Genomic DNA, 16,300 nt, shown 5'->3' with positions numbered 1-16,300 from the left:
CTTGTCCTTCTTTTAACTTCTAATTTCTTCTGATGCTCTGGGTTGAGCTCGAAGCCACAAAAATGACATTTAAAACCACTCACGTTATTTTAGTAGGAGGTTTACTACTCAGAATTACATTTTTTTATGTTTTTATTTATTTATGTTATTTTATTGTAATAAAACATTGTGGTAATGTAGTATATTTATATATATATATATATATATATATATATATATATATGAACAGCCAAATATCTAACGCACTAGTTTCAACTCTGTGTAAAAATGTTCATATTACTTGACCTTGTTTATTATCTTGTCTCTCTCGTTGTAGATGAAATATCTTGAAGCAGACAATGAAGGTATAAAATGAGTCAGGAGAGTTAAATGCTCTATTATAGTCTTTACTTTTTACAGCTCCATTATCTGGGATTATCAATCTCAAAATGGCTTTACGTCAAATTTGATAAATGCAGGCTCGCTCTTCCAACACACACTTTCTCAACCCCATCATCATGTTTTCAAGGATACCTTTCACCAACTTGCAGTTTGAAAGCAATTCTGACCTCTCCCCTTCATTTCATTGGAGCCTGTTGTTCTAGTGGTTCCAACTCAAAAGGCTTTCATTCTAAATACATAATGATTACAAAGCCTTTCCTAAAATTCCTTTCATAGCAGTCCGCCCCAGCTCGTGTTCATGACTGGGTGTCCTGGATTTAAGCAATCAAACAGGCTTCCTCACCGCCCATCCCCCATGCCACTTTCAGAGCAGCAGGAGGAAAAAAAACCCAGGAAGGCGTGCTGAGCACCAGCTCCCTCCCCCACGCACTGCTCCAACAGGCATTGCTGAGGCTTGTGGGATTAAGAATGGAACACGATGACAGACAAAAACAGTCCTCAGCACCTCCCTGCTCTGCTGTCTTTTATACCACAAGAGCATGAAAAGGTTGCTATGAAGCATACAAAAGACACAGTGATAGATCAACTCTGAGTGAACAAGATAAGTGTGGGTGAAAAGCTACACAGATCGTTATATTATTCTTTTATGACGATGTCAGCACTGAAACTGTTTAAGTAAAGAAACAGTGGAACACGATTTGACTTCAGCTCTGTACAATATATGGCTGACAACATCCATTATCTTACAGTCTGCAATTTATGCTGTTACTGAGTTACGTGAATAATCTAAAAACTTCATAGATAATCACCAAAGATAATCGCTTGCACTAGTAATTAACAAGGAGTTGTCCATTTGAATAAAGCCTGTGTTGTCAAGGAGGAAAAAGAACATCACTACTGTATAAGCCATTTCCTGTAGCTGATCTCCGCATAACACATGTCAAGGGTGCCCTTATTCATCGTACGGTAATAAAAGCAAAAACAGCAGTAGGTCTTTTTAATGCATCACATGTCAGATTGCTTTAGGGAATAGCGTGTATCTCCAAGCCTGCTGAAACAAACAGCCTGTCATAAGTGCAGTGTCAAGAAGCCTAAAGCAGTAGGTCCAATTGTGTTAAATTAAAATCAATGAAAGCCGGTTCTATTTTAAACATCCATATCACAAGTGTCTTTTTAAAAAAAAATCTCTAACTGAAGTGTTTTTGCTGCTAGCAGATTTAAAAACTTGTTCAAGACAGAGTTCAGAGCACTAGACAATATGAAACCATAGGATTATAAGCCATGTGTAAATGTAAGAAGATTGCTTTAAGACACTAATCCGAATAGTTTCTTTTACTGCTGAATGTGTTAAAAGACGCAAATCATTTTAATCAGATTCATGCCTATTAGCTGTCTCCAACAAAACAAGAAAATTATTTTCTCTGACCAAGACAAACATAACATTAAATCAATGCATGTATTGAATGCATACGATCCCAAATCAGTACACCCCCCACCCCCCCCAAAAGGGCAAAACTAAAGCAACATAAAAAACAATTAAAATGAAAAAATAAACAATTAAAAAAAACGTACCTTTTCGTTCTTTATCTTCTTTAACGTCTTGCATTCACCATTACCATTTTCCACTTCAACTGCTTCAGTTTTTGTGATCAACGTTGGTACCATCCCAACAGATTCAAGTGCAATATTCCCCATTTGATTAGCATCTGCCAAGTCTGTTGATTGTGTGTTCTCAAAGGATGCATTACGACTATTCCCCAAAGAAACTTGAGCTTGAGACACATCCTTCTCAGAGACACCAATTGCCACAACTGGAGCAACATCTGTTTTATCTTTCTTATTTTTCCCACTAGCACCATCCTTCTCCTTTTTTCCACCGAGAACACCTCTGGAGGCTTTGCCCCCTTTTTCCAAGTTCTTTCCAGAGGCGGAATTGTTGCTAGCAGCTACAGCGTTTGCTGCCGCACCTGTTGGCTCCCCTTGAGTCCGACCTGTAGGTTCTTTTTTACCCCCATCTCCAGCTGAAGCCGAAGCTTTGCTACTATTGTCTTTAGAGTTCTTGCTGCGCTTGTATTTGGATTTGCTCTCTTTGCCTTGAGAGCCAGAAACTGGACTAACAAACCTTATGTTGTCAGGCAATGCTGCCACTGCACTGGGTGGTGCCGCCATGCCGTCCTTGGTGCCAGACATCTCAAGTTTGTCCTTCTCTAAATCAGCGTCGAGGTCAATGATCAGATTTCCAACACCAATATCCCACTCATCCCCGCTGTCGTAAGGGTCTTCCGCATTAGTGTCCACACCTTTCCCGCCTGCAGTGCAACCACTTAGGGACATTTTAGTGCCAACGGCCCAGGAATGCCTCAGTGAGGTCCGACACCCTCTCAGATGGTTGGGAGTCAGAGGCAAGGGTAAGAGAATCTTCACGGTCTACTCGTCTCTGTCCCATTTAACCACATTGTGCCCTGGAGAAAAAGAAGAGAAAAGACACATTTTAATCAAATCATTTAGACATAGAAAAAACATCAAGACAGAACAGCGTTTCATTTTAAAACAAACGTTTGATCGTGAGCCAGTAATTCTCTGATGATTGCTGTGCAAACCACTATGGTAATACCCAATGGTGTGACAGCTCCGCTTCGAAACCCACTCTTCATAATCACTTCCCACCGTTGTCATGGCAACCATGGGAAATGTAGCCTAAATCCTGCTTTGACAACCACGGCGGCCCCACTGTTCTGAATGACTGGCTCTCTTTCCACAAGGCACCACTGATAGTGTTACTGCTGATAAAGAAGAAGTAGCTTGTCCAACACCCCCCCACATGGTTTATGGAGCTGTGCCTTTTCAACTCAAGAGCCCAACAGTGATCCTATATTAACAGGCTTAAAAGCATGAATAACCCAATATGCAGCTCAGGGAAGGAAAAAAAACTGGTTGTTGTATATTGTTACATACCTTTCACACAGTATATAAGGTAACCAGGTTTTGGGAAATAAAAACACTTGAGATTGATGCATCCTGTGAAATATTTAAAAGATTTGTACATATCCCTTTGTGCAAACTTGTCATTACAAAACCTTGATAGTAACCTGTGTCACACTGCTCAATGTCAAATGCTGCAAACTATGAACAGAGAGACCAGTCTAATTATGTTGTTAATGCTCCTATGATTATATTGAGAGTATAAAAAGACGAAAAAGAAGGAAAAAGAAAAACAACAGCAATGGCTAATAAAAGAACGTCAATTACAACAGCATTCACACAAAAAACTTTTTCCAAAAACTGTAGACACTAACTGATGTTTGTCCTTGGTTATTATTTGGTTGGAAGTGTGCTGATTTAGCTGTTGGTGAGCCTATCACAATGAACAACGTTGAAATAAGGAAAATGTCCAGATTGTCCAGCAGATAACCGTGACAGAATCTGGTCGTCCGCCAAAATTTTTGGTTGTCCCAAACCTTTACGGTAAAAAAAAAAAAAAACCCACTTAAAAATGCAATTCAATAAATAAATTGCTTTAATAATAATTTACAATTTAAATTTAATTTATTTAATTATTATTTATAATAATTATGTAAATCAAGAATATAATTTAACTAGACTTGACTTAAAATTAATTTATTTAATAAATTGTATTTATGACAGTACAACCTCTCAGGATGGTAGTAAATAATCAACTTTAGCCCATCCAAACAGCCACAACACCTTGTTGTTGTTGAAACAGCGTAGAATTGAAATTTACAGATTATATGAACTAAAAACACATTAACCTGATTCTCACAGAACGAAACAGACATACATCTTTGCTATAATCTGGGACATATAAATATTTGTCTTTTAGCGTTAAAATTGTTTAATTATAAGAACTAAATCAGCAGACACTGCCTCCACCCTCACCCTGAGAAACACCCAGGCTGAGCGCACTCCCGAGGTATCACACTCTCTCTCTCTCGAACCCAGAGTTTGGTCATGCTCGTTGGGTCACACTGCACATCTGTACGGTGATGACGGCACTCCGAACACTTTAAATACATAAGTCCCGGGGAGGTCGGGGCACGGTGCAGGAGAAGGAGGCGGGGTAACAGTATCAGTTCTATTATCTCCCCCAGCTGCAGTGAATTGGTCACGTACGAACACATTTAATACATAGGCAATTAATAATTTATTACATGTCATCACCTTCAGACATGGTAGAGAGGTGTCCTCCTTGGAAAATAATTCAGGAAACACTGATAGGTGCTCTCACCTGCAGTTTTTCTCCAAGTTGGGAACATAGCACACAACTGCTGTGTATCAGACAGCACAACCCGCCCTGCTCTGCTCTGACTGGGTCAAACTGTGGCTCTGGTTCTCTCTATTTGTTAAAAGTAGCATCAGTTTAATCCCTGTATCATCATTAGATGGATGGCTATATAAAGACAACAAAACACGTTTTTTCACCTGTCATTTTTACAGACGTTCAAAATGAAGGAAATCTGTTGTGTCGACGGAGAACGTTAATCCATGTCAGTGTTTCCCCTACCATTATACAAGCAGGGCGAGCCGCCCTGTCAGCAGAACTGAGCACTCTGCCTACTGAACAGAACTACAATCCCCTCCCCCCGGTCATCAACTGCCGGCACCGACGTAGTGCAAAGCTAGAGGCGTGCTAACTCAGAAGCTAGAGGCAGCGTGACGCTGAACACCCCACCCCGGCTCAAAACTGTTTGTACAAACTGCGCGTAGCTCAGACGTGTCTCCGTCTCCACTCCACCCCCGTCGACAAAAATCACGGTTGAGATGAGTGCCCTGTCATGGCATGTAATCTAGGGGAAACACTGCATATCTATTTCACTTGGTTGTCCACTGGACAACCAGATCCAGGCGAGATCTGGCTGTCCCAGATGAAAATGGGTTGTCTCGGACAAACGGGAAAAGCTTATATCAACTCCTGAACAAAAGCCAATGACCAAATATTAAAAATAATAATAACAATGAAAAACTAATAAAGATCAAAAATTGCAGTGTGAATCTGGCTTTAAAGTGCCCATTACATTTATAATGAGGGTACTAAAAATCATAAATGTGTAAAACTACCAAAGAAAACTTTTATTTTATTTTAAGCAACATTCTATAGTACCATAATGCAAAAGTATCTTCCAATAAGAAATGTAAAATTACCAACTAATATTTTAAACTCTTAATCCGATCTCCTATGCTAAAAGAAATTAGAAAAAGAAGGTATCCGTTACATTTTTGGGACAATTTGTCTTAAATGTAGAACTTGTGGTGAGTCGATTTAGTGCCACAGAAGATGTAAAAACCAAGAGTCACAAACTTGAGAACGGTGGGCAAGATAATATACTAGTGCGATAAAAAGTATCGTTTTCCTCTATGTTTTAAAGTACATTCACCTGAGAGCGCACTGCGTGTCGGCAAATGATGCACTCCAACATTTATGGTTTTCATCTCCCCTTGTAATAAAGAAGCTGGCGGATAAGTAGGCTCAGCACAAAAAAACTGCAGTAAAGGAAAGAGTAATAAAATCAATGTGGTGACAGGCATTAAATTTCTTTGTGCTGCAGACCTTAAATACAAAACACAGCAACACCGGAGCACTTCAGCGATTCTTTAAAAATGTACTATTGTTATAAGTGAATAGTGAAAATTATGTTGGTTTTTGTGTGTTTGGTAGTGAGTAAAGAACCTATTTTTAGTAGATAAACACAAAGCACAGACTTCTGCAAAGACACAAAAGAGATGTAAACATTTCAACCCTTTTGTTCAAATCCACTTAAAATACAGCACTGTTGCAGCCAAAAATACAGCTTCTAATAAAATCAGATTAGACATTTATATGTTTGGATAGAATCTGACTTACCCTCTGACAACAACTGTACACTAGTACGCACCCAATCAGTTACAACAAGGTTAAGTAGTTTTGTCCTTTTAGTTCATTGAATACCATTAATACCATAGAAAATACTTACAATGGTGACTTGTCCAGCATTTGAATTTTTGTGGCGGGAAAAAATTTCAATGGGAAAGTATTGTCCTTTTTTCTTAAAACATGATGGAAACATTGGTGCTAAATATGAACTGTTTGTTGACTAAAATAAGACGCTTTAAACAGATGATCCTACTTGTGTTGCTCTCCAAGGCTTGTTTGACCAGAGGTTAGACTGATAAGAAGCTGACTGTAACAAGAATGATGATAAAGAGCAGTGGAAAGAAACTTAGTTACAATAGCTCAAAATGACTAAGCACTTTAACTTTTTACAAGCATTTCAATCAAGTTAGGATTGTTTAGCATTTTGTCGAATCTCTAACACGCTGTACTGTGTGCAGTTTATACTAACTGTATTTTTGGGCAGTTGTTTTATAAGGTTAAACCTTCCATTCAATCAGCTTTTAATTATACAGGTTAGTCTCACTGAGTCACGAGGACTCAATTTCAAGAGAGCCCTACATAATATTTCTATCTGTCTAAAACGGCTTGTCGTGTTATTACTGCATGTACCTTTAGTGCATTTAAGTTTCTTATAGTTTGTAGACACGCTTAGGTCTTTAAACTGTAACAGTACAAACATTTTTAATATTTCAAGCCATGTATTAAATATGAATCAATCCACACAAGCTTATCAAACAAAATCTTAATACTTCTAAAATAACATCAAGAATATCAAACGCTTGTGCTTTTAATTGATAGAAACTAGAGCTCTTTAAAAAAAGACATTTTAACATTTACCAATATTCAGATAGAATTATATTCCATATTTGTTACTGGATTGCAGACTTCTTGGAGCTCAGTCAGTGTTTTGCTTCATCCCTAGCAGCGGCAGAGGTAAAACTGTTGGAACAGTCATTTGATCATTGTGCCTGCTTATTCCTCACAGATGGTTTCCCAAAGGAACAACAACCAGTGACAGGTTTGGGTGGGCGGAGAGATACAGCTGTCCTTGTAAGACTGGGTAAACAGTTGTGAGGTCCAATTTGTCCCACACCTCCACAAAGGAAAAGTTGTAACTCTATCGGCAGTTGACCCACTGTACTGCCCTTAGCAAGAACGGCAAAGCAAGCCCCTTTAGAAAAAGCTTCACTGAGGAAATATCCCAGTAAGTGCCCCGTTGAGCAAAAGGCATGCAAGCTGTGCAACTCCTTGAGTACTTTATCCCTTTTTCACAGATCCAATCTCATTTTGTTATCTATCAGAGGCCATGTAAGAGTGACCGTCTTAACAGAGCAGAATGAAAGGCAAAGAATGGAAAACAGTTAATTGAGAGAAGGCATAATTTATCTTTAAACATTTGACTGCAAGCAACTCTGCACAAAACAGAAATTAGAATATACACTTTTTTTTTTATCTATGAACCTGCTTTAAATATTTCATGCGCAAACCACAAAAGCGCTCCTTTACCGTTTTAGATTGTTTAAACATGACAAGAGTTGCAGATCTAGGAGTAAGACTGGAAAAATGGCAGACATAATGGTTAGTGAACAACCTTATCCATACGGTCATCTGACCCATACTTGAAAGGCTGAAATGCAAACAATTTCCACAACAGCATGAAATTCCCTAAACATATAATAGTTTGTTTTTGTACAGCCAAAACAAAAACATGGCATGTAATGGGTAACATATGTTTCAAATCACAGTGTAGAGCAGATAATTACAGTTTAACTTGTACATATAGAAAAACGACCCTTTTAACGAAACCATGATGAGATGGGCCAAGGCACACGTCAACATGTGGATTTCTCAGTATGTTCATTCTTGCCAGTACATTAAGTGCAAGCTATTATGAGAATAAACCCTAAACCATGTTAAGGTAAATCTTGAGAACACTTGGTCAAGTAAACATACAGGACGGTCCAGCACAAGCAAAGCATTGCACAACAGTTGGTTTTTTTAGGGGGTCTGGTCTAATTACAATTATAAAAGCTTTATCTGTGTCAGAAGATGTTAAATGTTATATTGAAGCACATATTTGTGCCAAATTAGTAATTTTTCATCTCTGCTCCCAGCGCTCCACATCTTATTAAGGGCAGAGAGGAACTTCTTCAAAGTTACTTTTAATTGTCTTGCTCAAAAAAAGTAGAAGTCATTGGAGATTTGACATCTTACAGCTTCAGATATAGTTGTGGCTCTGTATAATAAAAGCACTGACAGGTCAAATGGACTATCCATGAGGTCTGGAGCTGAGCCAACCTTTCCACGTGTTACTGAAACAATAAACCAAAGGGCAAAGTCAAAGAGCTGCTTTGCTTATCTTTTGTCAATTTTGTATCCTTTTAAATCGAGAATGTAAGGGTTTATTGACTTAGGCTGACCCCTCCCCAGTCTCTTTAGCTTGCGTTTCATATTTAAGTTGAATTTATTGGGACACAGCTATTGATCATAAAAAGAATACCACGAGATAAAGTTGTAGTTCCATAAGCAGAACACTATGAAATGAAGATACAGTGAAAAAAACAAAGATTTTTCTTTGAATGTGTACAAACATTAAAATTAAAATGTTTAGTGTTCAGCTTCACAAAATGGGCAAGTAAACAATAAGATCTGCATACATTTAGTAAAATAAAGGTACATTTATCTGACAAGCTTTCAGATTAGACTGGTCAGATTCAGAAAGCACCACCACCTTCAGACACCTTCTCCCCCATCTACATGCACTGGGTCATCTTACACAAAAAAGTGGGCCCAGCAGTGGTTCAGTCAACAAACCCTTTCAGTAGACTATGAAGTGAAGAGCATCACAGCAGTCAAACTGCAGAGCAGACAGAAAGCTGTGAACACATTGCTGGAAATTACTCAACGGTGGTTAAATCATTTCCTCTTCCAGCATCACAGCTCCATACGCATATTTCAGAGGTGTGAAGGCTGCAACAAAACTTGTTTACAGTTTATCGGTTTTACATCATTTTCTTATATTCTGAAATTAATGTATGGTTATTGTTTATTTTAAATAAACACAGATTGGCCTAAATTCTATTTTGAGTGCTTTAAAAAAAGGATGAAGACTTTTGAACATTACGTTGGAGTCAGGAAATGCAGCAGTATACGTTTCAGCTAGAATGACTTCCTAGCTTTTGTTAGATTTTATCGTGTTGATGAAAGTCAAATTTGCCAATGCCCTGCCGATTAATTATTACAGTGCTTCCTCTACTGTTATCCAAGGAGGGCGCCCCACCCTGTCAACAGAACCGAGTGCCCTGCCTACCAACATGTCCTTCACCCACAACTACAACTCCATCCCCACCCAATCGACAAATGCCCGCACTGACGTAATGTAGCGCTAAGCTAACAGTGCGCAACACAGACATGCTAACTAAAAAAAACACTGCTTCTCTCATGCATCCCACTCTCCCTCCATAGAGAAATACTATTATTTTAAACTCTATAACAAATTCATCTTTTTAATGGTAGAATTGAAACATTTAGTTCTAATCTTCTGGTAAGTTCAAAAACACCTCCAATCTAATTACTAGCAGTTGGTTTCTGCTTTCCACTGACACATTGCCAAACATTGAACAGTAGGGTAAGCAGAGGTCACAAGGTTGTACACTTTGGAAAAGGTTCTGTCACCACATCAGTGCAGAATTTATTACATCTGAACTCCTAAACCTTTAAAACTAATGTTACCTGACATCTATTATATTTTATATTATTGATTGCAAATCAAAGCAAACATTTTTTTAGCCGCAAAAAGCTTCAATCAGTTAACTCAAATTAAATGAAAGTTGTAAGACAAGTTAAAAAAAATCTAGTAAGAATAAAGGCAGAACAAGGATCGGATCTTCCTTGATGAGGCCAGCACAGAGACTCATCGTCTCTGCAGGTCATTTAAAGGAGAATTTCCCATCCGGAGGGCTCAACAGTAACCTCCATGTAATTGGATTGTGTGCTTGAGCTGGTTACCAAAATAGAAATACACCCAGGTGATGAGAATCAGAAGTTTGTGGGGCCAGCCAGTGTCTTTTCCTTTAAAGTTTTAATAACAAGATGAGCTCACTGAGGTTCATGTAAATATCTTATGGATGCACTACAGACAATTTTGGAGGCTATACATTTCATGAAAATGGACATATTTCAGCTTAGACTCAAAATAAGGCTTTACATTGACAGTCAATACTTAAAAAAACAAGCTAAGTTAACCATGTCATAACAAATCACCAGCAATATTCCCCAAGTTTCTAATTACAAACATTTTCTCTATTTTTGTCTTTTCCTTTCAGACACAATGCTTAAAACATTCAACATGGCTCTTTTCAATAGTGAAAAGTGGAAGTAAACGTGATTATCATTATAAATTTAAGGGACAGTCTTGTCATTTTCAAAGTGATGTTTGGTGAAATAAAAATCAATAGTAAGTACCTTCTCATCCCTGACAGCAGTCAGAAAATGTATTAAGAAAAGGCTGTACATCTTTGTCCTGGCTAGGCTAACGGCATCTTTCTTAATTGATTTCAGGCTTATAAAGCAACTCTGTCAAAAGCAACCCACTGGTATGAGCTAACGGTGGTATTAGTTAAACTTAAACCTTTCATTTGTAAACTTTTTTCCAACTGAACTAACAATGGGATGGGGCCGATCCGATCTGGTATTGGCGTCCGATACCAGCATAATTTACGTATCAAATTTTTCCGATGCAAACTGCAGTGATTTCAGATCCATGATGCATGTCTGTGTCTGCTGAACCGTCTCCACGTGATTCCCTGCCAGCTGCTCTGCTATGGAATGGATTTCCTGAATGAAGGCATGTCTCATGAGTCAATTTCTGTAGCTCTGGGCTGCATAAATGTGCAGCAGGTGTTAAATATTTTAAAAGAATTTATTTTAAATTTAAAAAATCCATGCCGATCATGTGGTTCATCCATCAATCAGCCAATTGTGTATCATGTCCCATCTTATTTTGAAAACCCACGACAGAGCGAGTCCGCGATAAACGAGCCGCGAAGTAGCTAGGGACTACTGTAAACAAAACAAACTAATGCAAAAAATGCTGATGTTAAATATTAGCTAATGTGGCTTTATTTTCCCGACTGGCATGTCATTTTTTGGGAAGTTGTTTTATAAGTATGAATATTTATTTAAAAAGGGGGAACATGTTTTCGTACTCATCTGATCACAGACTCATGTCCGTGCTGCTGTTGTTCAGAGTGTTGTTTTTGTACTATTAGTGCTTAGTGTATTAGTTTAGCATGTCTTAATTCATATCTTAGATCTTATTACCGTTTTCCTTTACAATTTATACTTTTGTTGGATGTAACTGGGACCCTGTATAAACAGTTTCGTTCCACCACATGTACCACGTGCGGTGCGAACGACAAATAAAGAAACTCTGATTTTGACATTTGTGAAAATAACGTGAAACATGTTCTGCACACGTGATGTTGAAACGTTCTTACCATGTTCATATGTTCACACAGGATCACATGTACAAAAACATGTTAAATTCATGTGGTTTGTCCATAAGGGACTGAAAACATGACAACCTCTTCACCTCCCTTTTAACTTAATAATCAAACTGGCCCATGTTTAAGGTGACAAAATTGTGGACACAATTCTGTGTGCACCCCATGCGAGCAACTGCAATCAGAGTGAGTCTAGATCCTGCTTGCAGCAGCTAGAGGAAATGAGGAGATGGGGAAAAAGTTGAGACGTTCTGCTTCTTATAAAAAATTTTTCCAGTGGCTGAACACTGCAGTGCTTTTAACATGACCACTAATAAAAACGTAATTTTATAGGTGGCTTTTCAGTCACCAGTTCAGACTAGTTGTTTTGTTTTGTGGGAGAAAAACCAGAAATAGGTCAATGAGAGCAGCTATACTGAAAAGTTGGCCATATTACAACAACACATTATGTGTGCTTGCAAAATGAACGGCAGTGAGATTTTTCGGTACAGTTATTATTTTAAAATTCTCCATCTCAAAATCTTCAAAATGATAAGTAGTTTGTTGACATTTAGCAATATATTTCCTGTCAATCAACAAGCTTGTTTTGTTTACGAGTGACGATTTGAAAACTCGATTTGTATTGGTGTTAAATAATTTCATCCAGAGTTCCAGTCGTACATTTAGAAATAGGAATTCCCCAAATTTCATAATAATGCCAAACATTATATGAATGGATTTCCCAACAGCCAGCAGAGAAAATAGGTCAATTTCAAGGGAAATCATAAGGCTCTTAACTCAAAAAATTAGATCTACCTGTAAGAGAACTTTGACATAATGTCACGTTGCAGCCATTTTCATGTCATGTTTTCTGCCCGTCACTCTGCCACACCCACTTCTGCACCCACATCTCAATCAGCATCATGCCCTGCACCTGCTGCCTGCTCTACTTAAGAGCTCTTGTCACACAAGCTCCATGCCAGATTATCAAACCCATTATTGGTACTAGATGTCCAGCGTTTTTTATCTGATCTCATCTGAATCTCTTGTTTTGACCCCCATGCCCAACTCCTGCATCTACCCCTTTGTCTGCTCCCCATCGGTTCTTGTTCTGCCATTCTGATCCTGATAACGACAACTCTTTCTGGCCCTTGGATTCTGCACTGCCCTTTGGATTTGTTTAAAGACCTCTGACACCCCGTGCATGACCCCTGCTTCCCCTAACGGACCCCGACTCTGGATTACCCCCTTACTCATAGCTATCGCCACACTCCTCTGCTGCTGCGTCTCTATCAGCTATGGTGACGTCATTCATCCAAACTCCGACAGGTGTAAACCACCTTTGCTGCCTGAGAAGGTTAGTGGCTGTTCATTACTGACAATCTCCTGTAATCCTACAGCCCACTAACTGTCAAATCTCTGCAGGCTTGTTCCCGCAGACCCAGACTCCCACCAGCAGCTGTGAATCAATAAGAATTTTCAAATCCTAAACCTGATTCTTGTCACATAAAGGTAAATTAAGAAGATTATATGATATTGTAATTACCATGACATCCGCTAGATTGTGTTTTTATGGACCATTTTTTTCTACACAAACTTCAATTATGGCAAAATCTATATTTTCATTTATTTTGCAATACAATCTGCACTCAATCAAAGTCACTTTACCAGCATGGGTCACAAATATGTAAACGCAGAGAAAAGGCTAGTAGAGTTTATTTTATCAGTATCTATGATAACTGTCACATTATGCGCCGATATAAGCACTTCAAATTCTCACCCCTAAAATGCTGGTAACCAGCCATAATTGTACAATATATCCAGCAGAAGGCGCATAAAGACTACTTTCAAGTTATTGCCATTTACTTAAGTTTCATGTTCATGTTCATATTCATGACAGATGAAGCAGGGAGCAATACTATGCAGTGTATTTTACTGAACACAGCATGGTTAAGTTTATTCTAACTGAACTGTAAAACAATAATATATTCTCTTCAATCCTCCAACCCGCTTGTCATTAGCTACGTACCTCTCAAGTTGGCAAGCTAATGTTTAGATAACCTAGCATAGGCTAGCTACTGCCTTGTAAAACTTTATCCAGAACAATAAATCTAACGTAGCAGTAAATATGTATCAGTATTGGTAAGGTTATCTTTGTCATCCTCGTGACTGACTGTTTAAACAAATAGCAGGGAAGGGAATTTCTTGAATTCATATTCATGTAACATACTTTATAACTTTATAGTGAATAGTGGAGGATAGAAAATGTGAATGCACGTTAGGAAAACTGTTTCTATGGCCAGTGCACCACTTGTAAACCTAGTGTGGGACTAGGTATAGCATGGACCTGATTTACTTTGCTTCATGGTTTCTAAAAGCCAAACTAAATAAAGAAGCCCCGCTCCACTTGCTGTTAACTTAGATTCTTGGAGGTGGACAAAGCTCTGCAAAATTTACAGCCATATCCATTATCAGCGGTGGCCTTCCCCTCCCAATATCGGTATTGGAGATAGCCAAAATTTCCATATCGGTCGAGCTCTAGTTTATTTATCATAATACTGTAGATCTGCATTGCAGACATCTAAAATTGAGTCCTTACTCAAAATTAACGTTTCAGTCATCCATAATGTCATTTGTGTTATCGACATTGAAAATTTAAGATACCATAAAAAGTATTCTTTGGTTACTATTCCTGTTTATATCTGGCACTTTTGGCACTTTCAGCTCGAGATAATACCAGTGCACCATTTTTGCCCGAAATAAACAGCATAAATATAAACAAGAAAGTTAAAATAGAAGAAACTCACTTTTCAAACACCCATAACTTCAATGTTACTATTCATTATTGATATTCCCCCCAAAAAATTTAAATAAAAATGATCAAACCAACTACACTGAATAAGTTTGAAATGATAAGTGGATATCTGATTTAAAATGTATATCTATGTAACAAATTGAGTCTAACAATTAAATGTTTGATCATTTAGTTTTCTAAATGTAGTTTTTCCCAATATATTCTCAACTTTGGAGTCCTTTTAATATGGTTTTTACAAGTATAAATATTATTAGGAATATCTTTAATCTTATCTCTGACATGTAAAAATGTCAAAGAGGAAACATATCTAAAAAAGTAGAGATAGGAATACTGTTGGGAGTATATAATACAAGAACCAGCAGAGATCAGAGTAAACTACAACAAAATAAATATTAAATGATGCATGTTTATTTTGAATGGTAATTTCACAAGATTATTTTGTGGAGATTTGATAAATAAACATGAACTTGTTCATTTTGGGAGAGTGAATTAGTTCAGAGTTTTTAAGTGGTGAACAACGAACATAAATTACTTCAGTTTTACTGCCTCTGAGCTGAACTTTGAGCTAGTTGCAGGGAGGGTAAAACTTGAACAGTGGCTTCTGTAATGATGCAAATAAAATATAATAGTTGTAAGACTGTTAGTGTTTTGAGGGCACACTTTACTATTGAGAAAACTGCAAAAGTGAATTCACTTTTTGGTAAGGTTTCATTTGTGTAAAATGCTTGATAACATTATCTGATAATGAGCCATCAACTAGCTTTGGTCTACATGCAGATCAAAAGCAGCATTGGTCATTTCCTCCTTTAAAAACTAGCAAAACAGAGTTACACAAATTTTTGTTAGGAGTAACAAAACAGCATATTTAGTTCCTATTTAGCTAAAACATTGTAAAAGAATTGTCATCTTAAAACTAAAATACTGAACATAGGATGTTAACCTTGATTCAAAATAGCTGATTCTGGATCTTAGCTGTCTTTATGATTTGTAGAAATCCTTCTGGTTCTCTTTATCGAAGTTTATAAAAATCCTGTCAGACTTCTTTCGAAAACTATACTGCCAACTGCGTAACAGTTCTTCCCCATTTTAGTTGTTTTTTTTGTTTTCTCAATTCAATTGTGCAGTCATTGGCAGGAGTCAGTTTTTGTCGTTTGCAAGGCTCTTCTTCCAAGCATTCTCAATTTCCCTCCATAGCTACAAACAGCACATACGTGTCAGGCGTTAGCAAAAGCGCTAGGGTTGTGTAACACAAAAACCTTCTGGCTAGACCACAGTTTGTTTAACGAAGCTTTTACAAAAAAGCTTCTCTACAAGAGAGATACTGTCTCTTCTTACATCAATAACTTTCACAAAACAGTTCAGCAAAATGGCCCCAAAGACAAGTTTGTTGTTAAGCTGCCTCTAACAGTTCTATTAGGTTTAGGTTTCTTTGTCATATGTAGCTCAACACAAGGTCAACAATACAATAATGATCAGGACAAGAAGAACCGTTTTGACACACCAAAAAAACAACAACAAAGAAATACCAAATCATGCAACAAAAATACAAAACAAGGCACCAAAAGTGAAAAAGAAATACATCTACAGACTACAGCTGCATGGTCCTATTAGCAGAGTGGTTCTGTTGGCAGTGAGTTCTGTTAGCAACATAGTCCCATTAGCACCATGGTACCGTTAGCAGTGAGGCCCTTCTAGCAGCGGTGAGGCCCTTCTAGCAGCGGTGAGGCCCTT

General features: G+C 37.8%; 2 protein-coding genes across 3 annotated transcripts in view; both read right to left on the bottom strand.

Moving 5' to 3' along the window:
* Positions 1 to 16,300, bottom strand: part of LOC119424126 (GRAM domain-containing protein 2A-like) — a 975,280-nt gene that overhangs the window by 115,171 nt on the left and 843,809 nt on the right. The window lies entirely within an intron of this gene.
* The window catches only part of LOC119424066 (zinc finger protein 609), a 114,991-nt gene that overhangs the window by 55,293 nt on the left and 43,398 nt on the right, over positions 1 to 16,300 (bottom strand). For both annotated transcript variants that reach the window (XM_037691540.1, XM_037691546.1), the window contains exon 2: positions 1,954 to 2,843. In XM_037691540.1, coding sequence (XP_037547468.1) covers positions 1,954 to 2,715 — 762 coding nt within the window. In that variant the 5' untranslated portion in view covers positions 2,716 to 2,843. The remainder of the gene's footprint in view (positions 1 to 1,953; positions 2,844 to 16,300) is intronic.

The sequence above is a fragment of the Nematolebias whitei genome, chromosome 2 (genome assembly GCF_014905685.2).
Source record: "Nematolebias whitei isolate Nwh7 chromosome 2, NemWhi1, whole genome shotgun sequence".
Lineage (NCBI taxonomy): Eukaryota > Metazoa > Chordata > Actinopteri > Cyprinodontiformes > Rivulidae > Nematolebias > Nematolebias whitei.
Note: the sequence above shows the minus strand (reverse complement) of the source record. Positions and strands in the feature narration are given on the sequence as shown.